General features: G+C 41.1%; 1 protein-coding gene across 1 annotated transcript in view; it reads right to left on the minus strand.

Moving 5' to 3' along the window:
* Positions 1-2,136: 2,136 nt before the first annotated feature.
* il1rapl1a (interleukin 1 receptor accessory protein-like 1a) overlaps positions 2,137-26,018 on the minus strand; it is a gene marked incomplete at both ends in the record, with an annotated part of 201,060 nt that continues 177,178 nt past the window's right edge. Inside the window, 5 exons of the mRNA XM_083889220.1 lie at positions 2,137-2,861; positions 7,977-8,147; positions 12,591-12,734; positions 15,958-16,103; positions 22,991-23,123. Of these exons, the coding sequence (XP_083745346.1) occupies positions 2,137-2,861; positions 7,977-8,147; positions 12,591-12,734; positions 15,958-16,103; positions 22,991-23,123 (1,319 nt within the window). The remainder of the gene's footprint in view (positions 2,862-7,976; positions 8,148-12,590; positions 12,735-15,957; positions 16,104-22,990; positions 23,124-26,018) is intronic.

A 26,018-nucleotide genomic window follows, 5' to 3' on the forward strand; every position in this document is an offset into this window, starting at 1 on the left:
CATTTTGAACGACATAGTATAGTATGACGTTTTTGTCCAATTTTGGTGTTGAAATTTTTTCCCAAAAAATTGTCACATTTTGGACGTCATTTTTGTCAAATTTTGGACCAAGCTTTTTTTTTTGGAAAAAATTAGTCAAATTTGGGACCAAAAACTTTTTTCCCTAAAAATTGTCAAATTAGGGACGACATAGTATAGTATGACGTTTTTGTCAAATTTTGGACCAAAAACTTTTTCCAAAAATTTTTAACATTTTGAACGACATAGTATAGTATGACGTTTTTGTCAAATTTTGGACCAAAAACTTTTTCCAAAAAATTTTAACATTTTGAACGACATAGTATAGTATGACATTTTTGACAAATTTTGGACCAAATTAATTTTTTTTTTAAATTGTCAAATTTTGGACAACATAGTTATTACGTTTTTTTTTTCCTTTGGCGGCCCTCAGTCCAATGTTGGGTTCCTAAATTGGCCCTCAGGTATCAAAACTTTGAGAACCCCCGTCTTAAAGGTCATGAAGAGAGAGTAATGAACTTTTTCACTTATAGGGAAAGTGATTGGATGTGTAACAGGTGCCAGCGGTGAGTGACTTTGACACAAAAGAAAAAAAAAAAAACAGGAAATCCATGTTTTTAATGTGCAGTGAGAAAGTAATGTCAACTGATCTGATAATGATTGTGTTTCTATAAAGATAGACATTTCTTTCGAGTGAAAATCGTGTTTATATATGTATATAAATATCTATATTATATATAGAATACATATCTATTTGCTATGCATACTAGAAAAAAATATCACACCTTCAAATGTATTTAAAACGTCTTTCAAAACACATATTTTTTTTCTTTCCTTAAACATGAACTATCCATATGAAGTATGGGAATAATATTGTGTTAAAAAAAAAAAAAATAAAGAAAAAACATTGAAAATGCTTTTTCCTCTTATGTGGGATTCATAAACCACCTTAATCTCTGAACAAACCAGGACTCATGTTGCAAGGATACAAAACCAGCATTAACACATACACAAATCCCCCTTTCCGTGGAAGATGAAATGCAAATAAGTACGACTCCGCGAGCAAAGTCTTTTCTGTTATAAAAATAGAATTCTTTTTTAAAATAATCTACAGATTTCTTTTTAAGGTGAGGCATTTCACTATCACTCTAAAACAGCAAGGCTGTTTGTTTCAATAGAAAAAAACGAAGCTTTAGAGAGAGATCTCTCCAGTCTATTGGATCGATCTGATTGGAGAGGACAGCACTGCCCCCCAGACTGCTCCACCTGCTGGATCTCACAGGACGATGCATTTCCATCAGCTCCTCCTTCTTTTTGCATATTCAATGATTTTTATTTTTTACCTAAAAGAGAACGTTTCCTTTTAAACTAGATAACACCTCTTATAGGGAAAAAAAAGATGTTTCAGCTCCTCAAAGCTCCTGAAATTGTCCAGGCGTGTCCAAAAAGTTTTAAACAATGTTCTCTTAAACTACACAGAGATTCAAAAAACAAACAAAAACAAATGAACAAAAACCGAAAAAACAACCTAAAAGAGAGTAAACAATGGAAAATATACAACTGTGTATAACAAGTTAAAGCAAAGGCCTGCGTTATAGAAGGCAGCAAAGATGATTGAACAAAACAAACAAAAGGTTAAAACAGGAACAGGAAAAACACTGATGCTACAAATAAAAATCCAAATATTATGTACAAGACCCTGTTTTCCTTGTGTTTGTATATATGCACATTGTGATAATGTGTACATTATACATACAAGTACACAATTGCCATAGTGCGTTGGTTTCTTAAATGTGGAGTTCTCGCCGAGTCCATCTCTCACTATGATGTTTTTTTTATTATTTTATCGCCTGTAGTTTCACATAGAAAACAATTACTCTGGCGTTGTCCTCTCGAAAAAAAAAAAAAAAAAGAGTAGCAGTGTCCAACAAAACCTGCCATATCTCTACCGAGAGCTGCTAGTTCACTACAGTTAGACCGAATGGGAAAACGGAAACACTTTGCATTGAAACCACAAGCTTGAACTCCTTTCCTTAGAGCTACTAAGACTGAACCAAGCCACGTTTGACCCTGATTGATCCTTCTCCTCCAGGCCGATTGCCGAGTCGTTGTCCGTTATTACCAGATGACGCTGGAGATGCTGGTTTCCCGCGGCAGCAGAGGGAGCATGGCGTTGTTAGCGTGCGCCTCCTCGAGGCTGTGCTCTCGGCTCTTCCCGGGAGGCCTCTGCCCGTTCAGCAGTGTCAGCGGGATGTTGCAGTAGGTGTGCTGGTTCCCCAGAGAAGAGAGAGGCGGCAGGGTCCCTCCCGGGGGCATGTCGTACATGTCGTAGCTGCGGTAGTAGTGTTTCTGCCTCATGGTGGTGTGGTAGGTGTTGTGGAAAGAGGAGCGCAGCTCCGGGTGGGCGGTGGCCATGGCGGTGGTGGTGGCCGCCGCCATGGAGATGGCGGAGACGGTCTGCAGCTCGCCGAAGGGACCCTGCTCGCTGACGTCCAGCGCCGGCTCGTGGGTGAGCATGGGCACCGCGCGTCTGAACGGCATCTCGTACTGCAGCTTCTTCCAGAACTTGGAGTGCAGCTTGTTGCTCTTGGGGCCGTGCCACTTGATGACGGTGAGGGTCTTGATGGTGTGCTTGAGAGCCTCCACCTCCTGGTAGTTCATGATGCCGCGCAACTCGGCGCACTCGATCAGGACGACTTTGATCTCGCCGGTCACCAGCATGTTGCGCAGCCGGGTTTCCAGCTCGAAGATGCTCCAGCCTCGCCGCACCACGTAGTTGGGCGTCATGACTATGATGAGGCGCTTGCTCTGGTCGACGCAGCGCGCCACGTCCTCTATGTAGGCTGCAGCGGGGGGAAAAAACAGGATGAAAAGGTAGGTTGAGTAATGCAACCTTAAGAGGTGTCGAGCGTAGACTGTGTATAAAAAAAATGTACATTGTCTTCCTGTTTGGAAAGTGAAACCAAGGAAGTAGGGACAGCCACTAGAGGGCGACTCTGCTAGTTGCAAAAAGGACCATGCAAATGGAAGTCTATGGGAAAAATGAGTCTATTATAGTGATTAAGCTGTTATCACATTCTGGCATGTGCAATACTCTACATTTCATGCTGAAATGCTTATTTATTTAATAATTTACCCCACACTATGCAATACTATATACTGTGCAATACTTATATTGTATATACAGATTTTTTATCCTGCTTAAATTACATTCCAAACTGTGCAATCTATATTTTTAATGGTACCCTGCTAAAACCACTCTCATACTGTGTAAATATCATATTTCTATTTTTATATACTGCAAAATTACATTTCATTCTGTGATATTTATATTCTATATTTCATATACTGTAAAAAAAATGACATTTCATACTGTGGAAATAGTCTTATTTATTATTTTGTATACCCTGCTATGGGTCACGTCTCATAGAAATGCACTTTTTATATTTAAACCCTGCTATAGACCTGCTATTTCATACTGTGCAATAAGAATTTGATGGCTGTTTATCCTTTTAAATGTAGTACGCTGCAACTGAAAACCCACCTCACGTTAACTAGGGTCCTTTTTGACCCATACTCTGGTTGTTGTTGTTGTTGTTGTTATTGTTCTTTGTTTTTAGCTGTATGCACTTTCAAGGTGAAGTCAAGTAAATCTCGTTGTCCAACTTGTATAATGACAATAAAGGCATTCTATTCTATTCTATTCTATCATCCAAAAGGTGCCGATCTGCAGGTTGCAGGTGATGTATGTGAAGTGACACGGTGATGATCAAATCTCTGGGCGTAAAAAATGTTTTGTAATGTTTGTTTTGTTGAGGCTAAATGAAGACTACGTCCATTTTTTATACACAGCGTGAGCTTTTTTGAGGTAAGTTTACACAGAATCACACAAACACTGAACAACGATGAACACACAACATCAAACACACAAACACAAGACGATGACGAGAAGAAATTGCCTAGCTTAGCGTACTTTACAGTGCTAACAGGAAGACACGGGGGCTATAAATGTGTGTGCAGATGTACAGTTTATGCACAGAATATATGTGTATCATGGGTCTTGAGCAGTGTAAAGTATGTTTGTGTTGTTGCTATAATATCTTAATCTATACTGGGTGGAGGTCAGACCCAAAAGACAAGGCAACGTGCAGTGGTGGGATGTGATGGAGTCAACTGTTATTCACAAGTACATTTTTTAGTATCTGTATCTGTACTTTGATACTTTCCTCTTTCCACCGACCACACCAACTTAAGGACAGTTGGTTTTGGAGGCTATTTTTGAATTTGTCCTTTTAAAAACTAATTTGTTCCACTGATCCAGTCAGCAAAGGACGGGAACATTGGACCTACCCCCTTTAACAAGAGCAAAGTGTGCCAACCCCAAAAAAAAACTAAAATAAAACTGCATGTTCAATTCTTAAATGTATAATTTCTTTGTGTAATATATTACCAATAAAATAAGATTACTAGAAATAAAAACAAGATAATCGATCCTTTCTTATGGATAACAATACTCAAATACTTCAAATAGTTAATATGATAATAGAAGTGTTTTCAGCAGGATTCTTTGCTATTATTGTCTTAAATAAATGATCCAGTAGACACAGTCAATGGTGTAGTAGACCATTGCATGGATACACTCAAATACTTTGACTTAAATAGTAGTTAAAGTAAGGATAAAAGAAAACACTTACATTTACTTAAGTACAAAAGTTAATGTGATACTTTCACTGCTACTTGACTACATGTAGGTGTCTTAAATAACTGTTAAGTAAACTTAAGTAAAATGTTTGGCTACTTCTCTACCACTGCCTAACTGGAGCACTAAATGGCTACAGATGGGGTCGGTGAGTGACTGACTGACTGACTGACTAATCAAACTACACAGTCATCAGGATTAGGCTGAGCCGTGTGACTCTGTGTGGTGTTTCAGATCAAAAACCTGCAGCACCACTCTAAGCAATCTCCCCGAAATCTCCCCGAGAGCAAGTAAATGACAGCGTTTGACAGCAAAGGACTGAGGGGCGAGTACCTCCAAAGAGCCGCGTGTCATCCTGGTAATGTTCAATCGTGAGACCTAAACATAAACATTTTTACATTCAGGTCACAGGTGGAACACAGCACATACACACACACACACACACACACACACCTCGACACATTAGTTAAAGTGGCCGCTTCTTCTATTGCTCATCTTTTTGTATCACATATGATTAATCATATTCTACGTTTCCCTGATCGGGCATTAAAGGTGACATAGAGTGGTCCTGTTGCACATAAATGTTAGTTATGGAGGTCTACTTACATATATTAACTTGTTTTATGCTCAAAAACCTCCTAGTTGCTGTAAACGAGCTGATAGAAATCCTCTTTTCTGACGGTGTTTTTCTGCTGCGAGATTTCAGAGTGAACTTTCACCCCTAGAAGACAGAGTCTTGTGATTGGCCAGTACTATCCAGCACATCCGTTCTCAGAAGCGCAGCGCCCCCCTCTGGAACGGCGGATGCACTGCTCCTCATTATCAAAACATTGTTTTAACAGTGTTTAAAAATAGCTTCTTCACGACTCCCCGCCGCAGTCCCTTTTATGACTTTAAACCGGAGTCAGACCCAGAGTCAGAAGACACTGTTGCTCGTGAAACACCTCCACAACGGACGTTATTCTTCTTCTGCGGTTCAATGTACGCAACCGGATGTGCCCGGACTAGTGCCCGGAGCAGGACGATCGGTTGTTCAGGAGAACCGCTGCTTACGTAACTATTACGGGATTTTCAGTGATCTCGTTGAGCCCCGAGATTACAATAAAACACAACGTTCTCAGCAGTGGCTGAACTGTTTGTTTCGAACTGTCAGGGCTTCATAAACAAGGTAATGACGCAGATACACACCAAAAAAACAGCGATAATAGGAACTTCCGGTCTAGTTCCGCTTTAATCTTCAACAATTTTGCTTGGCAGTGACGCTATAGCCACGATTTTTTCTTTTTGATAAAAGGGGAAGAGGCAGTGCAGTCACGCGGGGCTCGGAGCCTTTGCACATTTACCCTCTGATGTTTAATTCTGTCTGGACCAACTAGGACGTGCTCGCGTTTTATCGGTTCTACTCGAAGCGCACAGTAAACACACAGCATCACTCCTACCAGAGATCACATATGCACCACTGGCACAGAGTTAGCATGAATGAGAATATGTTCAGACGGATTTTTATTAATGCAAGGTTGAAAACCAGGGAGAATGATACATTTTGTTCAATATATCAACTCCCACTACACACCGTATGCTGTATTCACATACTGATAAAACACCAGCATGGGAAAAGCTAGTGAGAAATAACATAATCTTCTAACATTACCCAGAGACCCAGTTTTTAAGAAATACATGAAAAAGAGATTCTGGTTTGACAGTTTAGGGGCATATTTTTTTTTACCTTCTCTCTTAAAGGTCCAGTGTGTAAGATTCAGCGACATCTAATGGTGAGAGTGTAGATTGCAAGAGAGTATTCATGGCTTCCTTTCTCAAGCATGTCAGAGATTTACGGTGGACCTTTGCATCCCAGAAAGTATATTTTTTTCTTCATCTGTGTGGGAAGCTTCTGCTTCAAAAAGTACATTAAAAGGCTTATCATATGGCTATGAAAATTAAAATAAAAATAAAAATCTTACATATATTATAAACCTATACAAACATTTGCACAAGTTGTATACGTCTTTTAACTGGCACACGGGGTTCTCCGGCTTCCTCCCACAGACCAAAAACATGCAGATTTGGGGATTAGGTGAATTGTCACTCGAAATTGACTGTAGGTGTGAGAGTGTGAATGAATGGTCTCTCTATCTCATCGGTTCTCAAAGTGCGGCCCGGGGGCCAATGGCGGCCCGCAGAAACATTTCTGGCGGCCCCGCAATGAATTACAGTTGATAGTTTTAATCCAGGAGCTACTAAGCTTGTTAAATGTTTATTGGACATTACTGGATACAGACCAATAAGTGTAAACAAAAATACTGGGTATTTACCTGGTTTCTATATGGTGAATTTTAGTGTATTATTGTGTTATAAGCTGGTAATAAGCAGGTAGCTACAGCCCCCAATTACTAGCTATTTACCCAGTAAATATATGGTAACAGAAATGTGTTACTTGGTATTAACCTGTAATTAGAAGGTAAGAACAATGGCCAAAATACTGGGTAATTACCCAGTAAATTATAAAGCGTTATTATATTAATGCTTATATTACTTAACGCTAAACTGTAGAACTGCAATCTGGTCATTAAAGTTATTACAAATGGGATTTATTTCGTTTTTTTTTCCGTTTTTCTTCCTTTGGCGGCCCTCAGTCCAATGTTGGGTTCCTAAATTGGCCCTCAGGTATTGAAGCTTTGAGAACCCCTGCTCTATATGTATGTGGCCCTGCAGTGGACTGGTGAGCTTTTCCAGGGTGTACCCCGTCTATCGCACTATGTCAGCTGAGATAGGCACAGCACCGTCTGCAACCCTCCGGTGGAGGATAAAGCAGCAGATAATGGATGGATGGATATTCAATATGACTGGTGGCCTATCTCCTTATACCTTATCTCAGCAGGGTCCGGCTCCAGCCCCCCTTGCAACCCTCAAATAGAGGATAAAGCAGCAGAGAAATAGATGAATATTCAATTAGTTCCAAAAAAAAAAAACTCTCCTAAATGTTGCACACTGGACCTTTAATTTGGAGGTTTGGTGTAATTTGTTTATTCACCCCGAAGTGTAAATAAACTCAATCTTCCCTATGAGCACAAAACACTGCAACACAAGACAGGGACAGTGAGAAACAACACAGAAGACAAAACAACAACAAACGATTCAGACTATGACAAAACATACAGGTACATACTGTATGTGCACTTCAGAGCAATTGCCTTTTTTTGTGACGTTGACATTATTGTATGTGTTAGCAGGTGTATACACGGGCAGTCGCGGCGCTTACTTCCTGTTGGAATGAGGTCTCGATCTGGGATGAAGAGTTTGTAGCCGTAGTGTTTCTCCAGGACATCAGGAAGGATCTCCAGTGCAAAGCGCTCCTCCTCCCTGGTCTCTTGACTCCACTGGTCAGGGTCCACTTTGGTGTAGGACAGGTAAGCATCATAGTCTTTGTTTTCTGAAAAAAAAAAAAGACAAAGAAAGAGAGAAGGAGGCAATTACAAATGTCCACTCAATTCATTGACACCAAGCACAAATAGCACAATCTGTCAATTTTTTGAGACAAAAATACGATGTGTACATATATACACATACTGCAACTAATTTATACTTAATATGTTAAGTTAAAGTTGCTGTAGAGCTACGGTTATGTTGGTTCAAAATTGTATGTTTATTAATGAGTTTTACTCTGTTGCATTTAAATAACATGAAGAATCATCAGATAATGTAATCAAATACATTTGGCAGTATTCAGAAAACATGTATTTCATATGCTGAATATAATTAATAATAATAACGCACTCAACAAGTGCTTCACAGGCCAATCGAGCCTAATCAAATATCACAAGGTGTCTTGCCAGGTAAGGCAATGGAAAAAAAGAATCTCGCCAATTCACGCACTAGCAAAACACTATAGGCAACAATGGAGAGAAACAACTCCTTTTTAACAGGAATAAATCCGACAGAACCAGACTCAAAGATGTGCAGCTATCAGCCTCGGGGGGTTGGGGTGAGAGGAAAACATGGGATGCAGGAGAGGTGGAGGATAGAAGAGAGAGTGAGTAACAAGGAGAGATGAGAATATGTTAAAATAAAACCAACAAGGATGAGGGGAACGTGAGCTATCAGCAAAAAAACTAAACAAAAACAAAATAACAATAAAACAAGTACTTTTATGGATAATAAGAAATAAGGACCTGACTGCAGGTCGAGTGTTGCAATAGAGTCTATTAAGCTGTAACTTCTGTCACCATAACACTGCTAGTGTCACTACCACCGACCCAGATTTACCTCACAGCCCAGATGAGTCTGTAGAGATTTTCTAAAAGGACATAATCCAACTGTTCACTTTCAACATTCGATTCGGTATCTCACACATCACTCATGTTTCAGAGAGTTATGATGTAAATCAGGGGTTCTCTAAGTGTTGATACCTGAGGGCCAATTTAGGAACCCAACATTGGACTGAGGGCCACCAAAGGAAAAAAAAACAGAAATAAATCCCATTTGTAATAATTTTAATGACCAGATTGCAGTTCTACGAGTTTAGCGTTAAGTAATATAAGCGTTAATATAATGTAATTTAAGCGTTAATATAATAACGCTTTATAATTTACTGTGTAATTACCCAGTATTTTGGCCATTGTTCTTACCTTCTAATTACAGGTTAATACCAAGTAACACATTTCTGTTACCATATATTTACTGGGTAAATAGCTAGTAATTGGGGGCTGTAGCTACCTGCTTATTACCAGCTTATAACACAATAATACACTAAAATTCACCATATAGAAACCAGGTAAATACCCAGTATTTTTGTTTACACTTATTGGTCTGTATCCAGTAATGTCCAATAAACATTTAACAAGCTTAGTAGCTCCTGGATTAAAACTATCAACTGTTATTCATTGCGGGGCCGCCAGAAATGTTTCTGTGGGCCGCCATTGGCCCCCGGGCCGCACTTTGAGAACCAATGATATAATACATCCATGCTTCTCACGCTCTCATGCCTCACCTCAGATTTTTCAAAAGCAGGTGAAATAATCTCAAACAAAAAGAAGCCAAGCACTGTAGAAAAGTTGCTATTCTTGAATAAAAATGAATAATTGTTCCCCCAAACACAAGTGTTTTTTTTTTTTCCTCCCAAACACAAGTAATTCAAACACATTTGTGTTTATTATCAGGATCGTTCAAGCACAAATTATGTCAGAGCTTCACAGTTATTGTCCACTTGATGGCGCAGTAGAGCAAATGAAGCCTCATAAAGCTTTGGCCCGAGGATGAACTACTCGGATTGGAAGGCTTCAGTGGCTTCATGAGGCTTCATCTCGTCATCACTCACGACAAAGTAATAAAATATAAAACAGCCAGAAATGTGAGGTATAGCTACAGAGAGGAAACAAAACAAATGATCTGACAGAAAAACAAGAATAATATACCATGGACTGAGAGGAAGCAGGTGGAAAAAATCTTGGAGTGGCCGGCAATCACTGTGGCTAGAGTGGAAGTGATGGTAATTTGACAAAGAAGAAAACTACCCCCTATCCCTCATGTGGAGGATAAAGCAGCACAAGATGGATGGAGATGAGGACAAAATGAGACAGGAAGTGAATACACAATACACAGGGAAAAACAAACACCATTGAAGTCAATTTAGACTCTTAACTAGGATTAAGTGCTCTAGTTGAAAAGTACAGTACTATACCAAAAACCTTTGTGGACATTGGTGTCCATATACCTTTGATCATGTACTGCATTGGTTCTCAAAGTGTGGCCCGGGGGCCAATGGCGGCCCGCAGAAACATTTCTGGCGGCCCCGCAATGAATTACAGTTGATAGTTTTAATCCAGGAGCTACTAAGCTTGTTAAATGTTTATTGGACATTACTGGATACAGACCAATAAGTGTAAACAAAAATACTGGGTATTTACCTGGTTTCTATATGGTGAATTTTAGTGTATTATTGTGTTATAAGCTGGTAATAAGCAGGTAGCTACAGCCCCCAATTACTAGCTATTTACCCAGTAAATATATGGTAACAGAAATGTGTTACTTGGTATTAACCTGTAATTAGAAGGTAAGAACAATGGACAAAATACTGGAAAATTACCCAATAAATTATAAAGCGTTATTATATTAATGCTTAAATTACATTATATTAACGCTTATATTACTTAACGCTAAACTGTAGAACTGCAATCTGGTCATTAAAATGATTACAAAAGGGGTTTCTTTCTGTTTTTTTTTCCTTTGGCGGCCCTCAGTCCAATGTCGGGTTCCTAAATTGGCCCTCAGGTATCAAAACTTTGAGAACCCCTGATGTACTGTATATATGAGACATTTATACAGTCTGTGTACATAAAAAAAACATGATTCAAGAACATCTCTCTTCCCCACCTTGAAATGTTTTCCCTGGAGATGAAGAGAAGAGCTTAAAAGGCGGAAAAAAATATATGATGGGGGGAAAAGTATCACTGCTGACACGATCAGTGAGTCCTACACTCATTATGCTCTGCAAAAACTGGAATGTGGGCCAGCCCAAAAAAAGAGGAAATGGAGCTTTGCTCAAAACTCTTTGAGGAGCACACGCAGCTTTAAAAACTCACTGGAAAAGGCCGGGGCTGAGCTCAGTGAGGATTCAAACATCAAACAACACTTTCAAATTAGCAACCAAGCTTGCAAATTAACCACCTAGCAAACTTGGGGAAAAAAAAACACCCCAGCTTGAATCAGTCGGTCCTTTGATGGAATTGCTTAATCATGTGGAAGAGTCAACAAAACTGTGTATAATAGATAATTCATGCTACTGTAGAAACAATCAAGCGATTTTTGAATATGAGTTCAGTCCTTCCAGGATTGCTGCAAAGAGAAGCACCAAAAAACAAAGAAAGAGGGATGATACTGGGACACAAAAAGACTAATCCTTGCCTTAAAGGGGAAATAAGTAGTTTATAGTGCCATCTAGAGGAGAGGCTGAAATTTACAACAAAGAACTGCTCCTCTGCTCACCCCCCTCCCTTCCCTGAGCTCTACGGTGTCCTCAGCCGGTCAAATGTCGTCCTCGTCGTCTTTCTCCGTGTCAGCAGATGAGGTTCGTGAGGCGAGGGAGAGGGGGCGGAGCTACCGCGGCCGTAGCAGACGAAGCGGAGAGAGTGGAGGCGGGACTTCCTGCTACAAGTAAAGAGACGCTTGATTTGTTCTCTCGCGTTTGTCCTTACAGGCTCCGGTAGAAACATGGCGTCTCTCTGCTAACAGTGGCTATGCAACCGCGGCCCGCGACCATGTTATTTTACATGACTTTTTGAAACACTACGAAAATGAAACAAAAACTATTATACAGCGACTAGACAATGCAGGAGCACATAATATGTATAAAAAAGTGAATTTTGGGTCATATAAACCCATAAATACTACATATTGTACCTTTAACTGTGTTCTGTAGCAAAAACAAAAAAGTTGACCTCCAATTTCAGGCCGTTTATGCTCCAATTTGTCATTGTGGTGAAGGAGCGTCGAGTCTGTCTAGTCCCTGCATACCACAGAGGGTGGGGGCATGATTCCACGACATATTGAGACTGATCTCTTTTTAAATGGGCAACAAATTGAAAATCTGTCCCCTCTCTCTCTTCCTTATGCAGCCAATGCAGCAATGCATGCACACACACACACACACACAGAATTGCATAAAGCGGTATAGCGAAAGAGAAAGAGGAAACGAGTTGCCGAGATGGAAGCAGAAAAGACATTTGTATCTACCGAGGAGTGGAGTTATGGATAGAGGCTCTGACAGAAGACACCCACACTGACACACACACATAAAATTGCATGTGCACGGGTAAACCAACAGGACACATTCACGCTTTAGACCGAAATGAGGGAGGACCGATGCTCTCGTCTTTACCTCCGTCCACGTCCTCGCTGCCAAAGTGCCTCCTATAGAAAAGCATCAGCTCGATCTTGTAGCATTTGTAGAGGGAGATGAGAAAGATGAGCAGCAGCAGGATCGCTCCCAGCCCTCCTGCCAGTTCCACTGTGTACATGAGCTCTGCTGAGGACAACACACACACGCACACACACATACACACACACGCGATATTAAAAACAATCCAAAACAATAGTGGAACCTCATTCGCAGTCTTTACGTCTTTATGAATACACACAAACCTAGCTGGTAACGCTTTCTTTTACAGTCCCCTAATTACCTGGTATTTAGCTGGTAAATTCATGGTAACACTAAAGTGTTGCTAGGTAATTACCAAGGGTAATAAGATAAGTAAATACAGTGAAACCGTTGCCAAAATACTGGGTAATGCACGGTAATGTACTCGGTAAGTAAAGTAAAACTGTACTGTAAAAGAAAGCCAAGCTTGTTTCCATGTAATTACACACATTTTTAGGGTTAGGTTTGTTAGATTACCCCTTGGGTAAATAGCTAGTAATTAGGGGACTGTAGGTACCTGCTTATTACCAGTTTATAACCCAATAATACACTTACATTTACCATAGTTTTGCCATAGTTTAGCTGTACATACCTTCTTATTAACAGCAGTAATAACACGCTATAATTAACTATATAGTTACCAGGTAAATGCCCAGTATTTTGGCAACAGTTTCACTGTATTTACTTTCTTATTACCATTGGTAATTACCTAGTAACACTTTGGTGTTACCATGAATTTACCAGGTAAATACCTGGTAATTAGGGGACTGTAAAAGAAAGCTTTACCACATAGCTTATTGACTGCGCAGGTCGTCTGCATCCCTTTATTGTTGTGTTGTCGCCTGTTAAACTCAGAAGAACGAGGCACTTAAAGGACACGTGTACGTCGGCTAAGAGGTTGGACAATCGCCACTGTTTTCAGAGCTCAGCCCCAGAAGAGGGGGAGCAGCATTAATCTTCACTGGGAAGAGACACAATAGCTCGTAATGAGTTTTGGGAAAAAAAATGAGAGAGTAGCAGTACACGGAGACACAGTGGAAAGAAAAATCCGATTATGAGGAATTGGATTCATTTCCTTGGCGCAGCGCAGCAATGACACCTTTGTTGTCGTGCCATAGTGGGTAATGTAACAATTTTGGACACGGATGGAGGCATTTTTCAAAACAAGAGGCTTCAGTTTATTTGTCTCACTTACTCACCTCTCCATCAAAACTCTCCCTCTCTCTGGCATTTCATCCCCCTTTTCTCTCTCTCTGTCTTCCCATTCATTTCTCTTCTCTATTATCTTTTCACCATCTACCCAGAGACCCAGCTTGGGGGGAGGATGAGTTATGGTGTGTATTAAAGCAGCATTTACCTGGTTGTACTCGGTTAGAACAGGTTCACCTTTTATCTCTGTCATTCTACTGGAGAACTGCATGGTTACTATAGCAACTGCAAATGTATTCTCTATATTATTACACACTTTGTACTCTGTGCAGGCACATATATATACAGTGTGTTGACAGAGTTATTTAAAAAATAATAATAACAATAAACATGATAAATAAACAAAACTACAAGTGCACTTGTTTACCAAGTTGTGTTACTTTCAAGATACTATCACACATTTAAAGAAAATTGTTCAAATATAAGGGCCGGAAATTTGAGGTAAAAATGGTGCATTCTGGGGCTTTTTGAAGGACCATTATGGTGACTCATGAAGTAAGGGCAAGTAACTCAAAATGGAAAAAAACTGAAAAACCGAAATTAATTATTGTGCTAATTTTGTAACATTTAATTTATTTTATTATTTTGTTTAAATCTAATTTTGTTGTTATGGCTGGGACTGTGTGTACTGACATCACTAAAGTCAAGGCATTGCAATTATAGAGGGCGGGCCTTTTTCTCCTGCATTTTGCGCCGCTGTAAGCGGACCCTTCATATCCAACACAGAATGGATAATTTCACTATGGGCAGTTTTATCCCCACATCCATATATGCAACACATACATAATGATCTTTATGACGAGGATCGAGTACAGTCGCGATTAACACTTTTTATTGTTTTCACTCCGTGGTCTCATTCTTTCTTTAGAAGACGCTTTAGCGCTGTAACTAAGGGAATAACAGAAGCATCAGATGAGCTGATCTCTTTAGTAAACTGCTCAAAGGCAGAGAGAAGAGAGTGTCGCGGGGAGTTCATAATCTGCGCTGTGCTGCAGCCAAGTTTCGCTTTTGCGCAGAGACTTTCCGGCATTTAATAGGTGCTGTTCCACTGTGTACTCGCATCTTGTTGGAATCTTGTGGTGTTCCAAACTGATCTTGGACTCTAAACGGGTATAGACAGGCGCGTGCTGGTCGTAGTTTTTTGCCAGCACGCCTGTCTATACCCGCGTGTCATCACAACATTGTGGTTCGGTGGTTACCAGGGGAAAAATAGGGCGTCTTTAGGGCGTCCTGCCTAAAAGTAGGGTGTCTAATTTCTTATTACTTTCAGTACAGTGTGTCCCCAGGACGCCTGGACTAATATATTTGCGTTTGTGTTTTGTGATTTGTGTTTTTGATTTGTGTTGTGTTTTGTGATTTGTGTTTTTGATTTGTGTTGTGTTTTGTGATTTGCATTTGTGTTTTGTGATTTGCATTTGTTTTGTGATTTGTGTTATATGATTTGCATTTATGTTTTGTGATTTGTGTTTGTGTTTTTGCACCTCAGGGCCACCGTACACAACACATATTTAACCCACTTCATAGTGACTAATGCAAACTCTGCCCGTACGCCGGCTTCTCTCTCTTCTCACACACAGTGTTCCCTACGCGTACACTATTAACGGGGCCGCAGCATTCTCCCACCGGTAGTTTACACAAAGTCATCTTTGTTGAGTCGGATGGACCGATTCAGGCCCGTGGGCCGTACGTTTGACACCCCTGATATACAGCATGCAAGACCGTACTCGTGTGCAGACTTTCCTTCCTTCCATTGCTGTTAGAAACATCTTTAAAATTAAGGAATGCACGAGTAGAGTAACCAGTAACACACGCTTATGCAACACGAACCGATCAGAAGGTGAACATTACTCCGTTCATAAACATTTAACGCAACGTCAGCAGCTCAAGTTTCCTCTTAACCTCTCTAACTAAGGGCTGAGTCCAATTCTCCACTCCTCCAGCAGAACTCGACACGTTCATAACATTAGTTGACACAATTGTACGGCAACAGGACACCGACTACATCCTCACTCTGTTTTTAGGTTGCTTTTCGGGGTTTTAGAAATAAAAACATCCAGACCCGCAGCCATGTTTTCAATCCTTTACCAACCTTACCTTAGTATTTTTAAAAGTTCCTTACCTCGCCTGAAGAGCTGGATAGTAGCTTGGCGACGGCCGTTTCCATTTTCCACATAGCAGGAATAATTTCCCAGATCCTCCTCCTCCAGAGAGTCAATCGTCAAGGAGACGGCCACTTCCTGTTCCCCGAGATGCTCCTTGATCACCCTGCAAGAGAGGAGAAAAAAAAAAACGACTTATTAAACAAGTTTATTGTGATGGGAAGCAGCATAAGCTGCGGTGGCGACTTCAGGAGTCATGATCTTGAGCGTGCTATCAAAAAAAAACATATTGTGTTACAATGTGAATATTACATAAAAAATGGCTGTAAGCGGCATCCTTCTGTTCCACAAATGCGTCGTGATGAAGCCCCCTTTTGTGTTACTGTAATTACTTCACGGTATGTTAATTTCTTCCTCTGCAATATGAGAAATTAAAATCAATAAGGACTCTTCCTTGCCGAGTGTGTGTGTGTGTGTGTGGGGGGGGGAGAGAGGAATCAAATAATGTCGATGAGGGGGAAATCTTTTTATAGCGGCTGCCATGGTAACGGAGAGAAAGTAATATTCCATAAAGTAAATGAGTGTCCCCTGCTGGGCCGATTGAGCCTGATGGAGGTGGAAATGAGGAGGTAATGCTCTCCTATACCTTAGATGAACTACTTAGCCCACTTTTACAGCACTCTTTGGAGGAAACAATGTGCAAATGAGAGCGCAATCAACTCTATTTTGTTTGTTTGTTTGCTTGTTTTTTGTGTGTGTGTGCACATATATGTATCATTTATAGTGTATACTAATTACGGCATGTTGAGAAGGAGTGGAGCGGAATGAGGAAAAGTGTGTTTGTGTGTGAGAGTCAAGTGCACGGATGTAATGACTCTCAGCCATTACAGTGTCTTTCGAGCCAATAAACTGCACATAAGCACATAAGATTGTTGACAGATCGGTAAATTGAAAGATTATCACAAGCTCTGCAAAGAGAGGTTGAGGTAATGTTAATAATATTTGCACTTTTAGCCGAGTTTGTTGTGCAGTGGGTTGGGGGGGCAGGGGCACTCAGAGACTCAGGAATAATTCATGTCTCCCCAGGGAGTGGTGGGTACTTTGAAGCTTTCCTTTTCAGATTATTACACTATATGAACTTTCAAAGCTCGCCGCGATAACGACCACACTCATATAACCTGTACTGATACATCAAAATTGATGTGCGTGACATCTCACCATGACCGTATATATAAAAATATGATAGATAGATAGATAGATAGATAGATAGATAGATAGATAGATAGATAGATAGATAGATAGATAGATAGATAGATTATCTCAAAGAGAAATTCACATTTCCAGCAGCTCAAAGAATATGTTGCAAAATGGAAACATACAAGGCATGCGATACAATCTAGAACATAATATGAAGTATAAAAATACAAAAAAGATATAAGATATAAAAAGAAGTTGGAAATGAAATGAATCTGGAAATTCCGTCATTACAGTGCAAAGTGAGTGTGTGCATGCACATGTACGTGTGTGTGTGTATGCATCATGTATGCTTGAGGTTGAAGAGTCTAGTCCATTGGTTCTCAAAGTGCGGCCCGGGGGCCCAATGGCGGCCCGCAGAAACATTTCTGGCGGCCCCGCAATGAATTACAGTTGATAGTTTTAATCCAGGAGCTACTAAGCTTGTTAAATGTTTATTGGACATTACTGGATACAGACCAATAAGTGTAAACAAAAATACTGGGTATTTACCTGGTTTCTATATGGTGAATTTTAGTGTATTATTGTGTTATAAGCTGGTAATAAGCAGGTAGCTACAGCCCCCAATTACTAGCTATTTACCCAGTAAATATATGGTAACAGAAATGTGTTACTTGGTATTAACCTGTAATTAGAAGGTGAGAACAATGGCCAAAATACTGGGTAATTACCCAGTAAATTATAAAGCGTTATTATATTAATGCTTAAATTACATTATATTAACGCTTATATTACTTAACGCTAAACTGTAGAACTGCAATCTGGTCATTAAAATGATTACAAATGGGATTTATTTATGTTTTTTTTTTCCTTTGTTTTTCCTTTGGCGGCCCTCATGCAATGTTGGGTTCCTAAATTGGCCCTCAGGTATCAAAACTTTGAGAACCCCTGGTCTAATGGCATGGCGGAGGAACGATTTGCTCTGACATTGACAACAATCCAGTCAACTGAAACTGCTCCTCTGTCTGTGGACGGTTCATGTGCAATGGATGGTGTGTATTGTCTATGATGGACAGGAGCCTGTTGAGTGTGCGTCGCTCAGCTATAGATGTCAGGCTGTCCAATTTTGTGCCTATACAACAGAGCCCGCCTTCCTTATTAGCTTGTCCAGGTGTGAAGAAGTCTTTCTTCTTGAGGCTCCCTCCCCAGCGCACTATTGAGTACGGGAGGGAACTCACTACCACAGACTGGTAGAAGTTCCGTAACAAGCTTCTTGCAGACGTTGAAGGATGCCAGTACAGACAACTCTGTCCTTTCCTGCACAGAGCATCTGTGTTGGTGGTCCAGTCCAGCCTGTCAAACAGATGGACTCCCAGGTATTTGTAGGTGTGCACCACCTCCACTCTGTCCCCTTTGATGAGAACTGTTTCTGGGTGCACCCTGGATCTCCAGAAGACCACAACCATCTCCCTGGTCTTGGCGGTGTTTAGGAGCAGATGATTACTGTCACACCTTTTGACAAAGTTCTCTCCCTGTACTCATCCTCCTCTCCACTTCTGATACAGCCAACAAGGGCTGTGTCGTCTGCAAATCTCTGCACATGGCAGAGCTCCAAGCAGCGGCGGACGGTGTATAGGGACGCCCTACCAACTAGGAGGAGAAAGATAATCCTTAGTACTAATATTCCTTTCAACCATGTCTGCCAGCAAAGGTAGTTATTATCAGTGTTCTCGACATAATATCTGTCATTGTCCAATCAGAATCGTCAGATTCAAGTCATGTTTTATGGTCCTGCCTCTTTTGGTGCAATTCGATTGACATGGAGAATCACCCGAAAATTCTCCCTTTGACTCTCATGTTTAAAAAACATAGTAATAATTGCCTTCAGCCAGAGAAACAGCCAACCAGCTGTCGTTTTGTTTTGGATTTTTCACAGCAAGGCTGTGTTTTTGTTTTCCCTGTTTTTTCGCAGCAAGTCTGTAGTTTTATTTTCTAGTTTTCGCAGTTTGGCTGTAGATTTATTTTCTGTATTTTTGGGGAGGTTTTCCAAGCTGGTTGCTCCCTACCTGGTTTTTATTTGGACCTTTGGTCGCTTTTTTGAATTGCTTAATCTATCCAGCAAATAAACCTATTTTTGAAACCAACTTCTGTCCTCGTTCCAATTGAGTCCAAGCTCCTGACTCCGGTCCTGACACTCGACTTTTCTTATGGGTGATTAGATTTATTGATACAGAGTTAACGGAATGCATTAACCTTTGTGGTGCTCATTAGCAGATTATCCGTGTTTGCTCATTGCCGACCTATTCATTCCTTTTAAACACTCACCTCGACGGGTACCTGCAAAACACCGGCTGAACGACATATTGATCAACTCCGTCTTTATGGCTGAGCCAGAATTGTTCCGCTAATTTATTAATCTCTGCATGCTATGCTAATGTCCAGTCATGCATGTTATGATAACAGCACAGCCCTGCCCCCCCCCCCTTGGCACAAATGAGAATTTATGGCCTTGAGTTACCATAGAAATGAACAAATCAATAGGCTGAATGTTGAGTAAATACATGCCTGGAGAAACTATGAGCCCATTGCATGTGCACTTTTCCCTCAGCTCATGTTTGGCATTCATACTCAAGCTAAAAAAAAAAGTGTGTGTGTCACCCTGAGTGACAGAGGTAAACCTTAGAGACCACTATATCTGTCTTAAAGGGAGAATTGGCTGCAGTTTGCAGAACAGATTCGCTGATCGTTAGTTTCTTCTGTTCCTTTCGCTCTATGTCTCCATCTTTTTCTGTGCACTGTGTATCTTGGTTTGCCTTTTTTTGGTAAGTGAAACCAAGGTTCTTGCTGCACCTAAACAGGTCTGGAGCAGCAGAAGCAGGAGCAGGAGCAGCAGCAGAGAGCATATGATCAAATACAGTATTGACCTGTTGCATGAAACCGGTATGAATTATTGAAAAGGTAACCCATCATCCAGTAGGAGCGGGGAATCCTGGTGTCGGGGAGCAATGTACGACAAAAGCGATTGAGAGGGAGGGGAGCGGTGAGCAGCTGCGCTGGTTAAAATGAATTTGTAAAATTTGTCTCTGTTGCCTGTTCATATCGGTGCACAAGCAAACTCACTTTTCAGAGATGCATCTTCTTTACTTCCTCTACGTCCTTGGTGACTTGCCATATTTGTTTCCACCTCTCCCCTGTCTGCTTCCTCTCTCCTGCCCCACAACCCCCCCCCCCCCCCAGCTCTCCGTGGACCATCTGCATGCTGCTAGGTGGGTGCAGCAAAACGGAGATAGCGATATAGTGGCAGCAGTGTGAAAAATGGCGGTTGTTAACCATCTGACAGGACTGTCTCCCTAGAGCAGCAGCCTCTCCAAACAGCCCTAATGGGAAACATGCACATGGGCCAAAGAATGTATTTGTTTAAATGTGTTACACCACGACCAGGGGGGAGTCATGGAGATGGGCTTGTAATACATGTCGTAGAGACCAGGGAATGAAGCTTGGAGAGCAATTTTCAGTTTTATTGTAAAATGTGACAATCATAAAAAAAACTAATCAACATTGAGTACATTCCTCTTTGGTTTAAAGAGAAAAAAAAAGTTAATTAAAGTTACAATCACCAAAACTATACGATATATGTGATACGATATATATATATACTTCCAGGAAGAAAAAAATAAATACTGATACGACACCAAGACATTGCCGTTGTATGAGTGTTCTATTAAAGGTGACATAGAGTGGTCCTGTTGCACATAAATGTTAGTTATGGAGGTCTACTTACATATATTAACTTGTTTTTATGGTCAAAAACCTCCTAGTTGCTGTGTTTTTCTGCTGCGAGATTTCAGAGTGAACTTTCACCCCCAGAAGACAGAGTCTTGTGATTGGCCAGTACTATCCAGCACATCCGTTCTCAGAAGCGCAGCGCCCCCCTCTGGAACGGTGGATGCACTGCTCCTCATTATCAAAACATTGTTTTAACAGTATTTAAAAATAGCTTCTTCACGACTCCCCGCCGCAGTCCCTTTGACGACCTTTGACCCGGAGTCAGACCCAGAGTCAGAAGACACTGTCGCTCGTGAAACACCTCCACAACGGACGTTATTCTTCTTCTGCGGTTCAATGTACGCAACCGGATGTGCCCGGACTAGTGCCCGGAGCAGGACGATCGGTTGTTCAGGAGAACCGCTGCTTACGTAACTATTACGGGATTTTCAGTGATCTCGTTGAGCCCCGAGATTACAATAAAACACAACGTTCTCAGCAATGGCTGAACTGTTTGTTTCGAACCGTCAGGGCTTCATAAACAAGGTAATGACGCAGATACACACCAAAAAAACAGCGTTAATAGGAACTTCCGGTCTAGTTCCGCTTTAAGTTTATTTTATTTTTCTCGAGTTTGTTTGAAACCGAAAAGCAGCAAAAAGTGGGCCATCAGTCATGACAGTTTACAGAATGTCATTTTTTTTGGTGGAGTATAGTTTCGCAGCCGACAACTGTTCTGATTCTTACATATTGACCATAATGGTCATAAGACGTGAAATTGCTTGTGCTTTACAAAATCTGTTGTCATGGACGATTCAAAAACATTATTTTGAAATATTATTAAATATTTCCAAGGTTGTTGAGCTGGTGATATAGCTCACAAAGGCTCGCAAACTGTCCTTGTGAGTGTTCACACCGACTTCAGAAAAAACATTTGTGTGGTGTCTTTGTTCAGCTACAAAAACACCTCACTTTTTTCATTTTTCTAAAAGTATGCTACGGGTTTGTTGGATTCTCGGTGCGATCATTTTCTTGGACAACACAGCCGCTAAAAATCCAATGGGGCTTGGGATAAATAATCAATATGGAGTGCAGCACAACACAACAATACAATACAATACACCCATATGTTGCAATGACATGTGTGGCTGTCAACCATTTAAATGCTGATACACAATAGGCTACACGTCGATGTGTGTGTGCTTAAAGGGATACTTCACCGATTTTAATGTGGCTTTGTATTGCTAGAATAGCAGTAGTATTTTTTAAGAAAATGTGCTTCCCTCCCTCAGTTTTTCCCTGACTTTTAAAAAAATCTGTTTTCCCAAAATGCAATTTAAAGGGGAAATAAGTAGTTTATAGTGCCATCTAGAGGAGAGGCTGAAATTAACAACAAAGACCTGCTGCTCTGCTCACCCCCCCTCCCTTCCCTGAGCGATACGGTATCCTCAGCCGGTCAAATGTCGTCCTCGTCGTCTTTCTCCGTGTCAGCAGATGAGGTTCGTGAGGCGAGGGAGAGGGCGGAGCTACCGCGGCCGTAGCAGACGAAGCGGAGAGAGTGGAGGCGGGACTTCCGCTACAAGTAAAGAGGCGCTTGATTTGTTCTCTCGCGTTTGTCCTTACAGGCTCCGGTAGAAACATGGCGTCTCGCTGCTAACGGTGGCTATGCAACCGCGGCCCGCGGTCATGTTATTTAACATGACTTTTTGAAACACTACGAAAATGAAACAAAAACTATTATACAGCGACTAGACAATGCAGGAGCACATAATATGTATAAAAATATGGATTTTGGGTTATATAAACCCATAAATACTACATATTGTACCTTTAAACACAATGAAAACGAAAGTGTCAAAACATATGAATGATGATGTAAAACAAGCTGGTTGTCTCTACATGATGGAAGGGCAGCAAATAAGTGTCTGAAAAGTGGTTGGTTTGATGTACGTAATTTGGAGTTAATGGGCTAAAAACCTGCAAAACCATTGCTTTCATCTATTAATATTATACAGTGAATTTATCCTGAGGCTGCTATTAATTCCTCATTAAGGCCACAACAACCGATGCAACGATTCCAAAACCGGTTCTTACTTGATGTCGCTTTCCTGGACTCTCTCTTCATCCAGGTCCTCGATGAACTTCTCTCCCTTCATCCAATAGATGAGTGGACTGACATCACCGCTGTAGCCAAAAAATGCCTGGCAAGTGAGGTTCAAAGCGCTTCCTGCAAAGATAGAAGACAACACGCCATCAGGTTTAATTGTCCCGCAAAGCATGCTCACACTTTCGTAATGTCGTAATGGTCACATGATTGTACGGATAAGCTATAATAAATTGCATGGTTTAGAAGCAGTTTGCTTCACGTGGACTCAAGGGGAAACAACTCTTGAAATGTTTTGATTCTGTTTTCAACATACTGCAAGAAATTAACACACGATGGCACTCAAGAGCTTCCCAAATCCCTCCAGAGACCATAAGAGTAAAAATAATAATAAAAACAGAAGTGAGAGTAGACTAACGGTGAGATTACATTATTCAGAGTTGCTTCTTGGTGCGAGGGAAGGTCGAGAGTCTACAGCTGCAGTTTGCTGAGAGAACATATGTGGGGAAACTATAAGAAAGTGGAACCAAAGGGCAAATTAGGGCTTTTTTTGTTCTGGGATACGACAGATTTCAGAAGGAAGAAAACATTTCTTTGCTTTCTCCCACATTTGCATTATTAAAATCCACTCGTTCAAGTTGTGTGAAGGTAGACGGTGAAACGTGTAAACCTGTAGAAGCCCGGTCTGAGCTGATTAATGGTCCAGTGTGTAAAAACGTCAGACATGTGTTTCAAAAGTTTATAAACACCTGATTATATATGTTTTTTCATTCTCCTAGAATCCGTCTTTTATATTTGTATCAGGACAAGGTCAGCTCAATGGAGGCGGCCATTTTGGACCACCATGTTTATACAACACATATACGCAATGATTTTGATGCTAACTGAAGACTCCAGGTGTGTATAATAATCGCAATACCTGCAAACGACCAGTTTAACTGATAAATGTTTCTCACGCTCAAACAGTGAGAGGAGAGAGCAGTGTGCAGCAGCGTGCCGGCGTCCTAAAATTTCACACAAGCTCAGTGTTTCCTTCCCATTCACTTGTTTTATTTCGTTAGGGTGTGTTTTAGTATGATTCTCCGCCTTTTCGCTCTCCTTGTTTCTTCCCGCTTAGTTCTGTACTTCGTGTGTGAGCGGAGTGTTAAAGCGGAACTAGACCAGAAGTTCCTATTAACGCTGTTTTTTTTGGTGTGTATCTGCGTCATTACCTTGTTTATGAAGCCCTGACGGTTCCAAACAAACAGTTCAGCCACTGCTGAGAACGTTGTGTTTTATTGTAATCTCGGGGCTCAACGAGATCACTGAAAATCCCGTAATAGTTACGTAAGCAGCGGTTCTCCTGAACAACCGATCGTCCTGCTCCGGGCACTAGTCCGGGCACATCCGGTTGCGTACATTGAACCGCAGAAGAAGAATAACGTCCGTTGTGGAGGTGTTTCACGAGCAACAGTGTCTTCTGACTCTGGGTCTGACTCCGGTTTAAAGTCATAAAAGGGACTGCGGCGGGGAGTCGTGAAGAAGCTATTTTTAAACACTGTTAAAACAATGTTTTGATAATGAGGAGCAGTGCATCCACCGTTCCAGAAGGGGGCGCTGCGCTTCTGAGAACGAATGTGCTGGATAGTACTGGCCAATCACAAGACTCTGTCTTCTGGGGGTGAAAGTTCACTCTGAAATCTCGCAGCAGAAAAACACCGTCAGAAAAGAGAGATTTCTATCGGCTCGTTTACAGCAACTAGGAGGTTTTTGACCATAAAAACAAGTTAATGTATGTAAGTAGACCTCCATAACTAACATTTATGTGCAACAGGACCACTCTATGTCACCTTTAACTCGGGTAAACGATGAGTTAAATACTTGGCTGAGATCTGAGATATCTGTTGCTTGTAGCCTCTGCTGCAGCGCAGCTGTGTATGTTACCCGGGAACATCTGTTATACATGACCATTATAGTAGGAATACAATTCCTCACTTTTCAAGTACATTTTTGTCCTCTTTTTGTTATATTTATAAATCATCTTCATCTTATTGTTTACCGTAATCAAACACTTTTATTTGTATCTCTTAATTTATAGCAGGTGGTATCATTATCACAATATTCAGCAACGCTATCCCATATCGCATGATTTGTGCACTAATGTGCAGTCCTACTACACAGATTCCCCGGCACACTTGGAAGGGAAGGGTGAGGTGAGGGATATTCAGGTGTAACATGCGACTTCCCCAATAAATGTATACTGAACTGAAAGAAAGCACATTGTTGTCATATTCTGTACAACTGTATATTCCACACGCTTATCCTGCGTCCTTCTGAAGCGGAATTCTCAAAGACACATGTGCTCATCACAGCACATCGCATCGCATGCCGCTGCCTCCCAGTGAACCCGCAGCAACATGTAAACAACACGCGGTTCGTGAATGCTCGTCGTGTAATACATGCTGCGTACTGTATGGATGCTCCTCTGGAGAGAGCCCGTGCTGTGATTGGCTCCCAGGCATGTTAGTTTGGGAAGCACCGGGAGAAAAAACGCATTGAGGGTATCTCATGAATAATTGCTTTCAAGCTTTGAACAAAACAAGCCCTTTGAATGAGAAATAACATTTCTTTATCCTTTTTATTTCAATGTAAATGTCTAATTACTACTGTTATGATACATTTGGATTTTCTAAGGGGGTGGGCCACAGCAGATTTTTCCAAAATTTAAAAATTGGCCACAGCATTTTGTGGGTCTCTGAGAAACTCTGCAACTCTTTTATCCTCCACATTCCTTGACGGGGGGACTGTTATTTCAAACGACTCTGTGTTCATACTACAGGCGTGTGCACTCCACACCTCTCCTTAACCACAACCAAGAGGCAGCTTCAAACCGTTTCAGTCGGTCACGCTTAGCACAGAGAAAGTTTTAAGGCATGCGGGGAGGAGGGAGGGAGTGCTGGGAGGACGCAGGTATGAACAGATAGTGCTGCCTGTGAGGAGCAGTGGCTGACATTTCTAAAGTTCAACAGCCACTCTCAG

This window comes from Microchirus variegatus (genome assembly GCF_963457635.1).
Source record: "Microchirus variegatus genome assembly, chromosome: 5".
Classification (NCBI taxonomy): domain Eukaryota; kingdom Metazoa; phylum Chordata; class Actinopteri; order Pleuronectiformes; family Soleidae; genus Microchirus; species Microchirus variegatus.